This window comes from Sorex araneus, chromosome X (assembly GCF_027595985.1).
Source record: "Sorex araneus isolate mSorAra2 chromosome X, mSorAra2.pri, whole genome shotgun sequence".
NCBI classification, from domain to species: Eukaryota; Metazoa; Chordata; class Mammalia; order Eulipotyphla; family Soricidae; genus Sorex; species Sorex araneus.
Window position 1 is genome coordinate 108,625,820 of NC_073313.1, and position 18,994 is coordinate 108,644,813.

Below are 18,994 nucleotides of genomic sequence, written 5' to 3' on the forward strand. Positions count from 1 at the left end.
TTACTATATTTTGGGGTGTAGGCTATTCACTTCAAGAAATTGCAGTATAAAGGACTTCCACACATTATTGCCCAGTCATTTCTCATATTAGCTTTCCAGTCCACCTTTAAAACTGCTTTGATTGTTTTGTAAAAACTGAGTGATTTCTTTATTACTTTTTAATTTAAACACTGTGTTTTGCAATGTGCTTCATAATACAATAGTTATGGGCTTTCAATATTCCAACAACAATCCCACTATGACAATGACCTTCCCTCCTCACCCCACCCTGCCGCTTGCCTCCATAGCAAGTACATAATACGTTATTTTATATTGCTTGTTATAACTAAATGAATGAAAGAATTATCAAAAAACTTACTGAAGCTTTGTGAAATTTTTGAAAATTACTCCATCTCACCACGGAGTCATTAAGTACTTTTCTGACACTTAACTGTGCCGTTTATTACTAGTTAAGCCTTCTGTGTTATTGTTTTTGTTTGTTGAGTTTAGTCGGCATCTAGGTTACTTTCCCATTTAATTTGTTGTGCTTCTACTGGAATGTCAATATTGTGAAATTTAAAGGTGTCCATAACTTCAGGATCTCTAAAACTGTGGCATGAGTTGACAAAGTGGCTGCTGAGGGAAGTGGGTGTGGCTGCCAGGGCTTCTGGCTTTCACCTGCCCCCACCTTAACCCCTCTGCTTCAAAAAGCTCTGGCAGGCACATCCACTTCCCATAGCCATATGCCGTTCTAACTCATTCACTGGCCTTGCTCTCCACAATCACCTCTCAATCTCGGAATAGATATCAACCAAGCTGCTACAATTAATGGACACACAAGCCTCCTGGCTGGAAACTCTGGCGTGCTCTTGGGAGGGGGCAAGATTTCTTGAGCCCTGGCAGAGGCAAACACACCCACAACCCACAATTGCTGCTGCATGAATGGCCCAAGAATTGAGTGTGTTCTGCAGTAAAATCAAAAGTATACAAAATGTTATGGCTGGCAGAGAGTTTATTTTGTATTTTTAATCTGTCTTGTGATAAGTTATAAAATATAAAATAGTTCCCATGCTTGAATATAGTTGGGAAGACCAGAGTTCCTCAATTAAAGCTTATTTTTCATTCTTTTTAAGCCTAACATCGATTTATCCAATTACTAACTTATGATAGAAACATGACCCTATATGCAAACATAATTGTCTCTCATCAAATACATTGGTTCTATTAGCTCAGCAATATGGAATTTGACCAGTTATACCCCAGGCAGAAATCCACAAACTCCTGAAAGTAGCATATTCAGAAACTCATGGCAGACAAGAAGCTAAATGTCAACTAAATATCAACACCAGCGTGCTACCAAGTAATACTTGTGCAATCAATAACACTGAATTTTTTTCTTTTCTTTGTTTTATATTTTGGTTTGGGGGCACATCTGGCTGTATTCAGGACTTACTCCTGACTCTGTATTCAGGGATCACTCTTAGCAGGTGTGGGGGAGCATCTGAATACTAGAGATTGATCTCTGGTTGGCCATATACAAACAAGACATATTTAAGAGCTATACTACATTTCTGGCCCTGACATACATTTTGTTCAAGTGCATAACAAAAAGTAAACACTACAACCCTTAATACATGTTTTTTACTGTGGTTAATATGAATGGTTAGTGCAATTATAGTTGATTTTTCCATGAATGTGCTGAACAATTATCAATTATCAATTTTCAGACACCATGATAAAATTAATTTCAGCACAGGCCTAATAAGAAGGAACTTTGAATTTTTTGGCAGTACTCAGGAGAGAATTTAATGAATTGCACACATAATCAGCCACACCTAAAGTCCCAGTATATCATTCTGGAAAGAAGCACAAGTGAGCTGATTTTATTAAAACAGTGATGCCTTGCCAAACTCTAGGAGACACAAGTAAGAAAAGCAAGGTTATCCCTTGCCAGTAACTGACAGATACCAGCTGGTGAACTTATGTCTTACCACTAACTAATGGTACATTTGAGTAGAAATTGATCTCAAGAGAATTCTTATTATTATTTGAGACAGACCTTCAACCTGCATCATCGTTATCTATTTTTCAGATGATTCAGCTGTCCCTAATTTGAAGTAACAATGTATGACACTTTGAAGGCTCTATAAACATGAATACTGATGACAAGATGTGAAAATAGAAACATGCCTATATGCCACAATACATTTGCCCAATCATTACTACCTAACACCCAGGGCTAGGTCACAGGTTAAAAATATAATCACTGGTCTGAAAGCAAGAAGATATTTCCATAAATTTCTTTTCATAAAATCTATTACTATAGACAAACCATCACATATGGTAATGTTTATTTTTATAACACATATAGCTATCAGTGAGGGCTATAAAAATATTTATGTTAATTATATGTATAGACAAATCAACCACACAAATCCACTTAATAATTTATTTTTAAAAGGGTACTATGTTAGTGAAGAAAAAAATAAAGTGTAAGTTCTTCTGTCATTTACCAAACTTGAAGTAGAATGTGAAGAGTAAGACATAGTTGTTATTGAGACAGGGGGAAGTCTCCTATTTCTCTGGCATTTGGGGTTCTAGCACTGAAATCTGGCTCAAATTTCTTCAGGCCTTGAAGACTTCATTTGCAAGTTGCTGAGGCCAGTGAAAAAGAAGAGCCAGGAAGGTACAAAATTTTTCATTCTGTATATTCAGTTTATTCCTCTTCAATATTCTTGTTGGATAGTTTGGCAAAAAAAATCAATTCAACTTAATATATACTAAGTAACTTACGCATAGAATGGCCCTCTTACTAATTGCCCTATGACTATTTTACTTTTCTACTAGCAGGTGAGCATCCTCAATGAGTAAGGAAAGGTCTATTTTTAAGAAAAATTTTGACAGTTGAGAAAGCTGACACTAATTGTCTGAGATGAAATCTGGAGATTGTCCATGAAATTTCAATTCAATATGCTCTTCTTTCTCCCATTAGTATGGATAACTGGGAGTTGATGGTATTCTCATTAGTATAGATTATGAGGGCATGTGGAGATCCTTTTATGGAAAGACTGTTCAGCTGGTGAAACCTGACCTGAATAGTTTTCTGGCTAAAACCATCTTGTACATGTCACTTGGCATAGGATTTGGGGCAAAAATCAAAGCTCTTGTTAAAAAAAAAACACAAATATTTCTTCCTATCAACATGTCAGCTGGGAAAGTCTCTGCTAAAGAAGGTTTACTTTCTGTTTGGTCAAGAATTCAAGCTATGCTATTGAACTTTTTACAGCAGGATAAACTTTTTATGCTCTGCAATTGGTATCTAACACACCCATCTTTTACTTCAGACAACATGGTATATCTCTCCACCAAGGTGTCTTTAAAGCGTTACTTATGAATTCATATATTAAAATTGGTTATAATAGAGTGCTTCATTTTTGTAAACTAATATGTATGTATAGCTGAGCTTAGAAAGAACTCTAGAGGGCAATGCACCAAATAAGAATGTTGTTGTGGGAGAAGAGTGATAGCAAAGTGGGAAGGGCACTAGTCTTGCACACAGCTGGTCTGTATTGGATCTATGGCATCTCATATGATCTTCCAAGCATCACCATGAGCTCTTAGAGCAGAGCCAGGGCTAATTCCTGAGCACGGCTGGATGTGCTCCATCCCAACAACAGAGATGCTGTCCTTACACATTGCTATTACCATTGATTTGTTTTCCTCATACTTATATATATCATCTGAATTGTTAACAATGAGAATATATTCTAAAATCAGAAGAAGAATCATGATAGCATAAAGATTAAAAGGGCATCTGGTAATTGAAAATGAAATCTTAAATATCTTAAACATAGATTTGTTTGTCATGTCTATGTCCTAAAATTTTGATTAATTTACATGACCCCACATGTAGGGAACCTGGACTACATTTCTTTAAAGAGCACTTAGAGAGAACTCTTTATTTAGTTATAATTTCATAACCTCTTCTGTTATAAAGAATTGATAAGGAAATAGACAGGAGCCAGAAAGACATAAGAGGGCTTTGGGCCGTGCTGTGGATCGAGCATGATGGAAGAACCCAAAAGCGCGCCCTTGGACTCCAAGCAGCCCACTGAACTAATTCCGGCATGGGATCGGAGACCCCAATCAGCAATATGTAATGGTTCCTTCTTAATGGGTTGGACTTTTGTGGGAGATCCTAACAAAAATAGTAAGTCTTTTGCTGAAATATTGAAGGCAATCAAAGTGGTAGCCATCCCTCTAGACTGAACTAAGCTATATCCCCAAGCCGGCTAAGAAGAAATATCCTTCTTTCTCGGGAAGAAACGCGGCATGGTGTCAAACATAGTGTGATGTCCATTAAGCAAACAGACCTGGTGGCGTGGGAATGGGATATAAGGGGAAAAATTATGTACATGGAACAGCGGGACGCTGGTGGAATCTCGAGCCGAGGCCGATACCAGCGCAAGACCTTTGGTTCCAGAAACTGCTTGCAGACACTCTACTAGACTATCAACTAAGCCAGAGCCCCACGCTGGCTGATGACGGAAAATAACCATCCTCTTCGGTTTTTTTCCCTTTGTCAGACACTGTGGCGATTACTAAACAGGCGTGAACTCGGTGGCGCGGGGCAAGGGGGAAAAAGAAAAGTTATGTAACAAACAGCGGGACTTAATATCTCTATATTCTTAGCAATGGAGAACTATCAAATGCTTCCTTGGCAATAGGACTGTCTTTTTCTTTTTGGGGGGAAACCCCAGCAACGGTAGTGAGTTGTGTGTTGAAACATGGAATGTAATCGAGATAAAGCGTAAACGAAGTGAAACTTATCACGTACAAGGGTGGGGACTGGGGAGGTGGGAGGGGGCGGCAGATATACTGGGGGGGGGTTGGTGATGGAAGATGGGCACTGGTGAAGGGAAGGGTGTCTGAGTATTGTATAACTAACATAATCCTGAGAACTATGTAACCCTCTACTTGGTGATTCAATAAAAAAAATAAAAAAAGAGAAAGACATAAGAGGGGTTAATAATCTTGCTTACATGCAGCCAACCCAAGTTCAACCCCTGGTAGTACATAAGATACAAGAGTCACTATTGAGCCCAATATCCCTCTAACAAAAGAAATCAACAAATATCTAATTCTCTTTTTATCAATTAAGCCAAACTTATAAATTAATGTCAGAATGGTATTCAGAATGTGCATTATTCAAATAGACTATAATCAATATTATTTGCGTTGGAAATAGGTAGGTAGGAATGCTCTGTAGATGAAACTATGACTTTTCTCTTGCCAACAAATATAATGTTTCTCTTTTTATTGTTTCAGGAAGTATAAGACAAATTTAGCAAGATTAAGTATCAAAAACATGTATTCCCTCTACTTTCTTTAGAAGATCCCTATTTTGTTTCATCTTTCCTTGCAAGTATTCTTTCTTATATAACCTATGATTTTTGTTTCATGTTCTGGGGATTGAAGCCAGGGCCTCATACATGTGAAGCACGTAATTTACATTCCTAACCCTCCAGTAATTTTTTAAGAAACAATCAGACTATAAATGTTAAGTGAACAAAATGCTTTCTGAAACAACCTGCTGGCAATGATTTTTTAAAAAGTCCAAGTGTACTCCAAATACCTAAAGTCAGACCCCTGGTTTCCCTTGTCACGCCTTCCAGATCTACTTTAGTTTGCTGTCAAATAACCAAGTAAAACTTCTCAGATTGTAAGTAGAGAATATTTAGCTCAACATACATGAATGAATCAACCAACACCACACAACAAGCAGCAAAATGACCAACAGTACAGGTTTTTTCTTTCTGATTTATAGTCCCTTTCCATCAGAATCTGAGGGCATTTCAATTCTATAAAATCTAAGAAACATGTATGTAATGATATATGTTAGCCTTCCTTACAAATTTCCTTTGGCCTAGCTTATTTAGTTTTCTTAGTAACTCTAGTCCTAGTCTCTTTATTTTAACTATCAAATGTTGTAAAACCTTTCTTAGGAATTATGATTACAAAAATCATTATTCATTTAACCAAATCACGTATTAATGTATTAAATGATTACCATGTACAAAAAACTGGACAGTTAATTCAAAATAATGAACTGGTTTCCTCGGAGATTTACTAGAAATGAACTTGTATAGTGAACAAAACACTGAATTTAAAGTTCTATGTTTTTCTTATGGCTATGGATTAGACCTGCCTATTCTTCTGCAAACTCACTTGACTTCATTGAGTTTCAAGATTTTAATCTAAAAGTTAAGATGATAATATCACATTGCTTGCAAGAAAGTTACACTAATAGTTATCACATATAAAAAGCCAACCAAGTGCCAGCCACTATTACAAAGCCACTATTTAATACATCTTTTCTTTTTTCAAATGTCCTATTGAAAGTAATCATGCTATTATACCCCACCCTTTGTTCCGATAAACAAACTAAAACTGTAGGGGCTAAATTACATTCACAAGGTACCCAAGAAAGTTATGTAGGAATGAATCTATGCTGACTCCAGCCTCCATATCCATCTCCATATCCAATGTCCCCATTTGCAACCAGTCCTCACCCCACATAAAAAAAACAATTGAGTACTTTTTAAAGCATTAAGTTAAGCATGGGCCAGGAATAACCCCTGAGCATTACCAGGTATGACCCAAAAAGAAAAAAATAAAGCAGTTAGCTAGAAATTTATAATAAATAAAATAAAAGCATTAATCTGTGTGATTTTAGGGCAATTTTCTACTAAGTCATTTCTTCTTCTTTACGTACTGAAAACTCTAAAATATAAATGAGTCCACTCTTTTACTTGCTTCTTTCTACTGTCCAATAATCAAAATCCAAGTGCGACTGGGGGGAAGAAAAATCAAAACTTGCTGATTGGGTTTCAGTAATAAATTCTGGATAGGCTACATGAGGTTATATTTCACATGCTTCCAATTTTCTAAGTATCTATTTTCTTCCCTTGAATTTTTTGTAGCTTACTCTTCCTGAGAACTCCAGAGGCTCATTTTTAGCCAAATGTAAATGTTGGAAATTTTTCTCCTGAGGAGAATGAGAGTGACAATACAATCCTTGGAAGATCCAGCTAACTCATCTTACAAAACAGGGATGAACTCTGAGTAACTTTTTCCAAATATGGCACAGCCTGGTCCATTTCAAATAGAAATAAAATCTTCCTAACAATTCAATTCTTCCATCTTTTACTTAAGTTGGACCTGCAAAGGGGGCAGAAACTTCAACCCATTTGTTTCATATTTGCATGAATATTATAAACTGTCTATAATGGTCCCTTGACTTCAGAAGGATTTCCTGGCCTCTTTAACAATGAAATATGATGGAGTTACAGAAAGCCTCTATTGTGAAAAAGATCTAAAATATTGCTAATTCTGAAGAATAACACATTGTTATATATGCAACAAATAACTCATTCATCCAGTGACATGTTCCATTATTATTTTCTGATTTCTTGAGCCTATCTTCTGTCACATGAGAAATCCTGTAACTATAGCAAAGTAGTTATTAGCAAATGGCATCACCATCTCTACCTTTCCTTGTGAAAATAGCTTTCTGCCAACAGAACTTTTTTCTAGATATCTTCAGATTCTGCTGCAATTGAATGGGAATCTTTTTAAGCCTTTTATTGAATCACTGTAAGACCGTTACAAAGCTGTTCATGTTGGAATTTCAGTCGTACAATATTCCAACATCCATCCCTCCACCAGTGTACATTTTCCAGCACCAGCATCCCCAGGTTCCCTCCCATCATCCCCCACCCCGAACCTCCTGCCTGCCTCTATGCTTTTCTTCTCTCTCTCTCCCTCTCTCTCTCTCTCACACACACTCTCTCTCTCTTTCTCTCTCTGTCTCTCTCTCCTTATGGGCATTGTGGTTTGCAATATAGATACTGAACGTTTATCAAGAACTTCCCTTACCTACTTTTAGCCCTCAGATCTTGTCCAGCGTTATCATTCCCAGCCATTATTGTTATAACAGTTCCTTCTCTATATTACGTACCCTCAACCCCACACACACTTGTGGTTAGGACTGGTCAATGATTGAATGAGAATCTTTGACCATAAAGATCTCCTCACCTCATTCCCCCTAATACCCAAAATAGGAGAGCCAGAGGCTAAAGAGAACCCTCTTGACACAGAAGCTTATATTTAAGCCAGTTCATAGAAAATAAAAAACCTTTATAGCCTTGGATAAAATAGAATCACATAAAAAGGACATACATCAAGTTTTATTATACTAATACTTGTTTCCTGAGGTTTTTTTAAATGCAAACCGTCTGTCTTCCACCCTCATACCTACCCTTTGTAGAATTGGACAGCAAAATTATTGTAAATGATTTATGTGTCTTTACAAATTTTCCACTGTGGTAAAAACAATACAGTTCAATTGTTGAAGCATAGGAAGAAATAGAGGCACAAAGACAAATAATATAGCATTCATGAGCCTCCACCAAGAGATGGGGAAAAAACTAGCTTTCTATAACATAACATAGATAAGTACACATTTCAGAAGGAGTATAGAACTATTGGTGAAACCACTGTTTATGGAAGTGATGGATGAAATACAAGAATATGTAATCGGAAAGACTTCATAGTAGAAAAACAAAATTTTGAAGCTATAAAGGAAATGACTGACATTTTATTGCAAAAAGTTTCTAAACTTTAGAATGATAAAACACAACTTAAAGTTTAAAGCAGACAGCAACTTAAGAAAATACTGAACACAAATATTAATTGTAGATAAATTCAAGGTTCATAAGGAGTAATTAATCTTTATAAGGTGTATTTTAATTAATTTACTTAAAAGTTCCTTAACAAATATTTATATTTTATGCTTGATAACTATGCACTTATTTTGTAAGAACCATTTTCTAAAGTAGGGATGAAGAGATATTAAAGCTGGTACAGCATTTGCCTTGCACACAGCAAACGTAGTTTTGACCTTTGCACCCCATATGGTCCTCTGAGTCTGCCAGGAGTGACACTGAGCGCAGAGCCAAGTAACTATGCCCTGAGCATCACCACTTGTGCAAAAAAAAAAACTAAACTAAAAAAATAATTATTTTCAAAGGTGTTTCATATTTGGATGCTGTTATAAATTGCATGGTAATTAATTTCTCATATTTTTGATTCTCAGAACAAAAATAAAATTTCTATATTGATAAAATGAATACAAAAAAATTTAAAATAAAATGTTAATGAGTTTTTATAAATCAATAAAACAATCAACCCAACAATAGACAATTTACTGAAGAAATAAAATTGGACTAAAAGTAATTGAGGGAACAGGGAGATAGTAGATGGTTTAAGGTACATGCCTTCCATAAAGTCAATCCTGCTTGATCTTCAGAATCATATTATCCTTTGAACACCTCTACATGTGACCTAGGAGGCCCTGAACACCACCTGGGTGGCCCAGCAAACTGGCAACCCCATTTACAACTGTGCTTCAAAAAATTGATCAATCTTAGAGGGAGGCCACAGCTGAGCTGACCCAGGTAGGCCTAGATCTCTGGGGCCTTCTTGAAATGGGGGAGGGCTGAGTTTCCTCCCTACTGGAAGGCACAATACTCCACCCACAACTGACTTCCTGTCTGCATATAAACAGCACTTCTGAGGGCTGGAGCAATAGCACAGTGGGTAAGGTGTTTGCGTACTCGGCCTACCTGGGTTCAATTCCCAGTAACCCCTATAATCCCCTCAGCACCGCCAGGAGTAATTCCTGAGTGTAGAGCCAGGTAACCCCTGTGCATCCCAAAAATAAACAAATAAATTAATAAACAGCTGAGCCACCACACTGGATTTTCACAGCCATCTCCAAATTTCTCAGTACTAACAGCCCAGTACTGACAGCACAGAACAGCATATTACATGAAATAATTGTTTAGAAGCACACTAAGCTCAATGAGCGAAAAGCAATAATAAAAAAGGCTCAACTAGCATCTATGAGCTCAGTAAACAAATAGTGACTTCAGTTCACCTCAAGATATATGTGCAATAAAACATAAATAATTTTGTGCCTGCTAAAGGGGAAGGCTGAGGGGATATAGCAACTGAGGACATTGATGGAGGGAAGGTAACACTAGTGGTGGGATTAGTACTAGAACAATTGAATACTTGAAATCACTGTATTATGAACGCTGTAAATCAATGACATTTAATGACATTTAAAACATTAAAAAACGAAACACAAGTACTTAGAGATCAACTTAACAAAAGAGGTGAGAGACTTATACAAAGAAAACTATAAAAATACTACCAAAAGAAATAAAAGAGGACAGTAGGAAATGGAAAACCATCCCCAGTTTATGGATTGAAAGGATTAATGTTATCAAATGACAACCTTGCCCAGAACATTACACGGATTTAATGCAGTCTCTATAAAAATACATTAGAAATTTTACAAATACATAGCTCAAACAATGTTTAAATTTATATGGTGTAATAAAATCTGTTGACCAGCAAGAATAATTCTAGAAAATATGAAGCTAGATATTTCCCTTCCCCCAACTTCAAACTATACTATAACGTTTTAGTAATCAAAACATACAGAGGGTAGGTCATAATACATCAGGTTGGTCACTTGCCTTGCATGTGGCTGATCAGGTTTGATTCCCCGCACCCTTTATGGTGTCCCTTAGACAAGTAATTCCTCAGTGCAGAGCCAAAAGTATTCCCTGAGTACCACCACATGTGGCCCCCAAACAAATAAACAAACAAACAAGAATCCAGTGTAGAACTGGAATAACTCTCAGTCAATGGAATATAATTGAGAGTCCAGAGACATATCCTTGGATCTATGGACAGTTAACCTTCAAAAAGTGCCAAAAGTATGAAGTGGAATAGGCAACTTCTTTTCAATAAATTGTGCTGAAAAACTGGTTGATTACAGGCAAAAAATTTACTCAGAGGCCTTTCTAATACCATGCACAAAAGTCAAATAAATTGAATGGAAAACATCAATATTAGACCTGAGTCGATAAATTATATTGTAGAAAATATAAGAATACTTCATGACATTAAATCTAGAGACATCTTCAATGATTCAATGCCTTTAGCTAAACAAACAAAAGTAAAGAAAATTGACTACATAATACTAAGAAGACTTCAGCACCACAAGAGAAATGACAAGACTAAAAAGACACCCCACAAACTGGGAGAGAATATTACTCACTAATCATATGATATAGGGTTAATATTCAAGATATGTAAAGGACTGATAGGACTTCACAAGAAAAATACAATCACCCCTGTCAAAAATGGTTGGGGGAAGGTGAAAAGAAATTTCCTCAGAGAAGACATGCAGATGACCAAAAATATATAAAAAAATCTCATCATTTATCATCAGTAAATGAAAATCAAATCAGTGAGATCAACTCACATGAGTGAGACTGACACGCATCACAAAGAAGCAAGACAACCAGTGTTGACATGGATGTGGGGGGAAGAGGACTACTGATGGTGGGAGTGTTGACTTATCCAACCTTTGAGGAAAACAATATAAATGCTTCTCAAAAAAAATTTCTAGAAATTGAGCTCCTGTATGACATAGAAATTCCCTAAAGAGTCCAAAAAACCTATTCAGAAAAAGTATTTGATTACTATGTTCATTGCCACTCTGGACTCAGTGGTCAAAATCTGGAAACGAGCCAAGTGTCCAGGAACAATGACTGGATAAAGAAACTATGTGCATTGATACAATGGAATACAACTCAGCTATAAAAATAAGATGAAATCATGCAATTGGCTTCTATGTGTATAATCTGGAGAATTTCATGCTGAGTTAAGCTAGAAGGAAAGGGTCAGACACAGGATGATCTTTTTCATATATGGAATATAAAGAAACATAGAAGGGACTAAAATGCCCAAAGGCAATAGAAACTGAGTACTTGTCTTCAGAAAGTTTACCATGGGGGAGAATAAGGTATAAGAGAATGTGGGTTATTATTTAGGATCTGCATTGGGGGCAGGCTTGGGTGGTGGTGGGAATATTTAAAATAATGGTGGTGGGAAGGTGTATTGGTGGGATTTGTGTTAAAATATTGAGTGTAATACATTATTGTGAACAACTTTATAGAAATAACATTAAAGAATAAATTAAAAATAGAATGGGGGTGGATACTGGGACATGATGGAAGGAAGATATAACTACGGTGGAGGGTATAATGCTGGATTGACTTATGTAAGAAACCTTCTGTTCACAGTACTATAAACCACACTGCCTAAAATAAAATACATTTTAAAGTATTTGGAATATATAAAAGATTATTATTATTGGGTACACCTTGAAAGTGAGATGGGACTTGAGGAATTTTTAATTATTGAAATTAAAATTTAATTAATTAAAAGGAAATAATTTAATATCATTTTATACAATGAGTACATATTAATGGTATAATTTAAGGCATCTAAAATTATAATAGCTCATTTCATGGATCATTCAAGCAAACCTTTACCTATAGATTGACATTTCCATCGTCTTTAACTCTCATTGTTAAGGTCTCAAGTCATTATCTGTATGTATTTCTGTGTGTGATTATGTGTGTATGTATGAAGGCAGCATACATAGTATATATACTTTGAAATACACTTAGTAGAGATTACTATGTTATGCACTTGTCTTCAAGACTTTTTGGGTGTGGTGATGCAGAATAATAGTGACATTTGGGAAATGACTGTGACTTTTAGTCACACAATCTGACAATGTGTCTGAAACCTATACCAGAACTGGTGTCCTAAGGCCAAATTTTTTATAATAATTTGCTCTCCAACTGAACATCAAAGTGCTTTAGACAAGTTTATAAGTAACAAAAAATGTTACTGATTTTTCGGTTTGTAAATATGTTAAATCAGATTTTTGTCAATTAAGTCATAAGTTATATGAACATTGCTCAATTCCTTCTAAAAATGTGAAAGCATTTCCAGAAGGGATGACCTTATTTTAAGAGTTTCCAACTTTCCCCATGATGCCTTCAGTAACTAGCCAGAAGGTAAATTTCTTTCTATGAGCTAAGAGAACAGCATTTCTATCACATTCACTTAAATGAAAGAGGATTTCAAGAAGAGGGCTCTAAGATGAGCAATATTCAAGTGGGAGGAGAAGGAGCTTGTGTGGGAAAAAAAAACAAACAAGGGTAAAGGTAATTCAAGTTTCATTGCTGAGACCATGTCCTGTTAAAAACTTCCACCTACGCTCCATACTAGATACTACACAGCACACATGTTCAATGACCTAATCAAAAGCACAGTTTCTACCAAAAAGAAGACTAAACTTACTATAAAATTAGTGGAGAGAAACACATGTGAAGAAAGAATAGGTGTGTCACTCTTCTCCCTGTCAGCAAGCTTCATTCCTGATTTATTTAACTTATGCTGATAAAGGAGATAAATGTTTAAGTGATGGGCTTCAGATGCTGTTTCAGTTTCTACCAAGAATATTTTCACAGTTACTTCTCATGAATAAGTTCAGTGGAGCAGAGAATGTCCCTCTTGGACCAGTTCCACCGCTTGCTTCTTTTGATGCAACCAAAATGGGGAACTAGAACACTAGTTTTTCGATCAAATTTAGAACAAATGTCCACATCAGAGGTGGGAAAAAAGGTGAGGCTCATACTCTGCAGAAATGCACATAACAAAAGCAGAGATGGCCTGGTTCTTGTATATCAACCAAATATGGTGGCAAGAAGGGTTAATATCCCCCCTTCTTTGCACTCTGCTTTCTCCAATGTGTTAGCCCATCACACGGATGGCTGACTTTCTAGAAATATTCCCTGGCTGTGTGTGGACGTTCCTTTCAATAAATGGCATCCAATTTGCTCATGGTCCCTGGAATCTCAATTTCCTCAAAGGATTTTTCATCTGTGTTCAGTTCATGGGAAATTTTCTTTTTTCCTTCTTCATTTTTCAGCATAAGGGAATAGGCAGAGCCTGCTTTACTTTTTCTTTTTCCTCCTTTCTGTATTATTCTTTTTTATAAAGTGAAAACCTTTGCTGAAGAGTCTGAAATTTGGGAAAAAATCCAGCTCATCTGTCGGATATTTCTAGAGTTACGTAAAATGGAATGAGATTTGTACAGTTTAGAACAGGAAAAGGAAAATAGACTAATGTGTCATGTGTTGTATGAGATGAAAACTATATGATAATCAGAAAAACAGTCCCAAATTTAGTTGGCCTGATTCAAAGCTCTCATTCTTTTATCAACTCATGCATAAACCAGTAACATTCACTTTTTTTCTCTTAGAATAATGGAATGGCCACATTGGGACTAAATCCCAATCCCTACAGATTATAACCGTATTTTCAAAGAAATTACAAGAAAGTACCTTGCTTTTTAAATAACTCAATACACTTACGTTTTATTTGCTCTGCTTTGCTTCCTTCTAGGAAAAGAAAGAACAGCAACAAAGAAAAGTTGTATTTCATGACTCCCATTTTCCACTTTTTTCTCATCTTGGCCACTTCAAAAGGTAAGTCAAAAGTTTCAGGGCTTGGTGTATTCGCACTGTTGGGAGGGAAAAAAGACTTAAAAACAAATCCTTTGGAACTAATGGAGATCATTGGTGCTTAAGCTTCTAAGTCGCTAGAAAAATAAAAATGCTGGAGAATTTACATAAGTGCCAGCATTGTTTTCCTTAAAAAGAAGGGAATCTTGTCTCCCCTGTCTTGTAAAGATTGTGGGAGAATAATCAAGCCAATAAACATGCATTCCTATCTAACTTGAAGACTAAACTCTTTTGGGCGATTCATAAGGAAATAAAAATAAATTTTGAAATCCTCATTTCTAAAGAAATTAAAGTTGATTTCTCAAGAGATTTTTCTTCAGGAGAAAAAGGGAAACTGAAGTTTGCAAAACGGCTACATTGGCAAACAATATAAAAGTAATAGGCATGAGACCCAAACAATTTCTGAAACAAAAGTTAACTAATCTGAGCTTCAAGACTACTGTTAATATTAATCCTTCAGGGATGAAACACAAATTGATCAATGTTTCTCCTGTGTTCTCATGAGATAAGAATCTTCAGTTTGGCTACTTATTCTGAGAAAAGACTGTTTCAAGTTGCAAATAGATACAAACATCTGAATGGTTCAGATATATACATTTCACATAAAGTTCATTATGAAATAGAAATTTGAAATAGGCTACTTTTGAAGAAAATTAGGCAAATTTAAACACATAATAATTCCACATTATATCACTATACAAAAGATCATCAGAGAAAATATAATTCTTAAATATAAGAAGGAGGCTTGAATTTCCAATTTAAGGTGTATAAATCTAACATAAGTTGAGCTTTAGAACACAGAAACTTTGCAACAGCTAATATCTAGACATAATATCTAGACATATCTAGACATAATATCTAGACCTATTTTGCATAGATTTTAAATTGCAAAAATGCTTTCAATTGATAATCTAAAATATTTAAATATTCTAGAACACCACTTTTCAACTTGGTATTGAGACTGAGTAGGAAATAATTCATCCACCTCAGAGATTACAACCTAAATATTTAATATAAAGAGGTGAAATATGAAATATGAAGCTACGTAGGAAGGAATGCCAAAGGATCATTCTGGAGATTTGACTTTGAGGCAATGATGGAATTTCCATGTAGCCTACTTTAAATGCTACTAACTTGCTCAGATATTCAAAACCCATTGTTTCAAATGATAAACATGTTAACTATGTAAGAAATGATCGTAAGGAGTAATTTGTGCTTTTGAGGATTTGCAGAGAGTGTGCCTTCTCAGTCTCCTCCATACCTTGAACAAGAACTAAGTTCTCCTAAAATATGCGCCTACCCTGCCACAGACCCCAGACCTAATGCCGTGAGATTTTGGCTCACTTTCAATCACTCTATCCTCTGAGATACTAGGTTTCCTTAAAATAAGCTATTTTCATAAATAGCTTGCTCACACCAGTGATGATCTTCCTGAGTCTCCTTAATACGTTTGTTCCATAAGATTCCAAATGAGAAAAACAATTTAACCACTGAACCAAATTTAACACAATCACATATTGACGTTGGGAAGGGTTCAAACCATAATTTTCTGGTCTCTCCAATCAACAGGATTGGTTTATCTTGAACAATGGTTGGGTGAACAGTAGCATTGCTTCATAACTCAAACTGTTAGAATTATTTTTTGCCTTTATGGCTCCTAACTAATGCTATATGAAAATATTAAAGTTGGTCACTAGAAAGCAATTTATTTTTGTGTTCCTGTCATCTGTGTGATCTTTCAAGCTGTGATGAAGAACATCAGGAAAGGAATTGCTTTATAAGTATTCACTTTTGATTTACAAGATTCTAAAGGCCTGTCTTGGGATTCAGTACAGAAATACAAACTGAGAAGAGTTCCCTCCGCAGGTCTTTTCACAATTCAATTTATCTTCATCAATCTAAGTTTTCTCCTTTCATGAGGGGATGGAGGAAGATAGCTAAGCCATTTGTTGGGGCAACAGCAATAAAGAGAAGCAAGTATTGCTCAGAAAACATGTCCATTTTCATATTTGAAGAGAGCCACACTGTCCTTTTCAAATTATACTTTGACCCAGTTAACTGGAGTGATTTCTGCATTAACTCTGTCAGCTTCACCCAGGCTGCCGTGACATCAAACTTTCATTGGCTCTTTTACAAGTTACTTAGAGATGTAATCATTGGCTGACATATTTTGGGGGATCCAGGCCCCAACAAGAAAGCAACAAACAAAATCCTGAAATTAACACTGGGGAAGGGTAAAGTGAGCTTTAACAAGAGAAAAAGAAAAATGTCAGAACCTAAAGAAATGTATGTATTTGTATAAATTGATGAAACAAACATTCACATTGTTCATTTAACATCAAGCAAGGGGACCAAGGTCATTTTGCCTAGCTGTCACTGCAAAGCAATTTGGGTCATGAGCATCAAAGTCTGTCTAGTCTCAGAGCAGATCTTGTTGAAACAGAACCAGAGATATTCTCCAAGGAAAGCTAGAGATGAACATATCCACCAGTTCTTCACAACCCACTGTGCCTCTTTAATCCTCCTCAGAGGTTTGACTGGCCCTGAAATCTCACATTAACTGTCATCCCTGTGATTGCTTCTAGGGTGGCGTTTCTTACTGAAGAACAGTAAAAAGACACAGTAAAAAAACAGTAAAAAGTCTGAGGCTTATGCCCATCAGCTAAACTCTCCACACTGTACCCCCCAAGAAAAGTCCAGTTCGCTAAGAGTAAACTAACAATGAAACAATGGCAGATCTTGCCTAGAGTATCTCATCAGATATGATGTCTTTATTGCTGCTTATGGCCGACAAGCATAGCAATGCATTTAGCTTGCAAAACACCTCGCAAGCTTTTTTTTTCTTTCATTTTATTCTACACAATTCCATTTTCAAAAGGGGCACTCTCAAACCCAGAGAACTCCAGTGACTTACCCATTTTGAAATAGTAACAGGGCCAGAAGGGACTAGAAGGCTGGTGTTCTAGGCCCTAAACTCTGGCATTACTGTGTGGATTTCAGAGCCCAGCATCTTAAGTTCTGACCCCATGGTCTGGTTCGGAAAGTGAGCCCAGAGGACAACGGAACTTCTCGCCTCTCCGCTCTGTTTCATTAACTTGAGCACTTATTAATCACTAGCTGGGTTCAGGACGCTGAAGCCAGCGGGAAAGGGTACCGACATGGGGGATAACGAAGACAATTGCAGAACCCTTTCGAGAGCTACTCAAGTGGAATCCCGAAGCCCCTGAACATGGACGATTGCAGGACAAGTAGGGAGTGGCAAGTGGTGAGTTCGAATCCAGGGCCTGCCTTGGTTCCCTCGCGCACCAGTGGCCCCACCTCAGCTCTAACACTGCAGATCACCGAGCTGGGTGGCAGGTCAGGGGGAAGACAGGGCGCCCTGTGGAAACTTCCCAGGGCAGCTCCAGAGGCCAACAGAAGATACGCCACCTGTGCAAAGGCTGAAAAAGGAAAATAGGGAAAGCGGCGCCTGGCACTGCTCACTGACCTGGCCATTGGCCTCTTCTGTCTTCCACGCGTGCACAGCCTCCGAGCTCCCTGGGGCGCTCCTCCGAGGTCTGGGGCTCGCAGGTTGTGGAGAGAGCTAGAGAGTGCGCGAAGGGGGAGGGGGGACTCAAAAGTGGGTGGGATGAAAAACATCACCGCCCTCACACCACAAGGGAGTAGCAGCTTGCTCGACTCCAGGGAGCCGAGCCAAATCGCGGGTGTGGCAACCGGGGGCCACCTGCCCGCCCCGCCGCCCGCTCCCCACTTGGCCCCAGAGGCCACTGCTCGGATCTGGAGGGAAGTCCGTGAGCACGCCGAGCCTGCAAGCCCGCACCCGCTCCCCGCCCCCCGGGCACCGTGGTTTTATTCCTGCCCCCCCCCAACACGAAAGTTAAGAAATCGGGAGAAAGTGTGGGGTGTAGCCTGCCACTTTCCCACCACGAGGCGCCCCCACGGCACCCCCTCCTCCGGCTTTGCGAGCTTTGGGGTCTTAAAGGGACCGCACATCTCCTCCGGCCCCTCCTCCCTCTCTGTGCTGGATGCTCTGAAGAGCTCCCCACCATTCTCATTGGCTCAAAAGACTTAGACTGTGCTCTGTTTTTTTTTTGCCTGGGAATTCGCAACCCCTCTTCTCCAGCAAGACAGCCTTTCGGGGTGCACCTGGTTATGTCCTAGGTTGGTGCACTCCACAGAGGGGAAACGGTCCTCATGAAGTATGCCGTGATAAACTGCTTGTCATTTTGCAGTGTTTCCCAAATCCACATTACAAATGGTAGAGTGATAAAACTTTGCTGTCCTTCAAGACAGAGTGGAGATGAGTGTGTGGATGGAAAGAGAGGGCACAACTTCCAAGTCTCCTTTCTCCCCAAAAGGGCTCTCAAAACTCATGGGAAAGGCTTTTAACAGCTCCTAAGGAACTTGAAAACGTTGAGTGGCTCACCAAAGCCACCACTGTTCTAGGAATCCTGAAGATTATGAGTTTGGCCAACAGCCTTGAAATCACAATA

General features: G+C 37.7%; 1 protein-coding gene across 2 annotated transcripts in view; it reads right to left on the bottom strand.

Moving 5' to 3' along the window:
- The window catches only part of CHRDL1 (chordin like 1), a 153,003-nt gene extending 134,765 nt beyond the window's left edge, over window positions 1–18,238 (bottom strand). For both annotated transcript variants that reach the window (XM_004606302.2, XM_004606301.2), the window contains exons 1-2: window positions 17,989–18,238; window positions 14,352–14,500 (exon numbers count right to left, since the gene is read on the bottom strand). In XM_004606302.2, coding sequence (XP_004606359.2) covers window positions 14,352–14,500; window positions 17,989–18,140 — 301 coding nt within the window. In that variant the 5' untranslated portion in view covers window positions 18,141–18,238. The remainder of the gene's footprint in view (window positions 1–14,351; window positions 14,501–17,988) is intronic.
- Window positions 18,239–18,994: the final 756 nt, after the last annotated feature.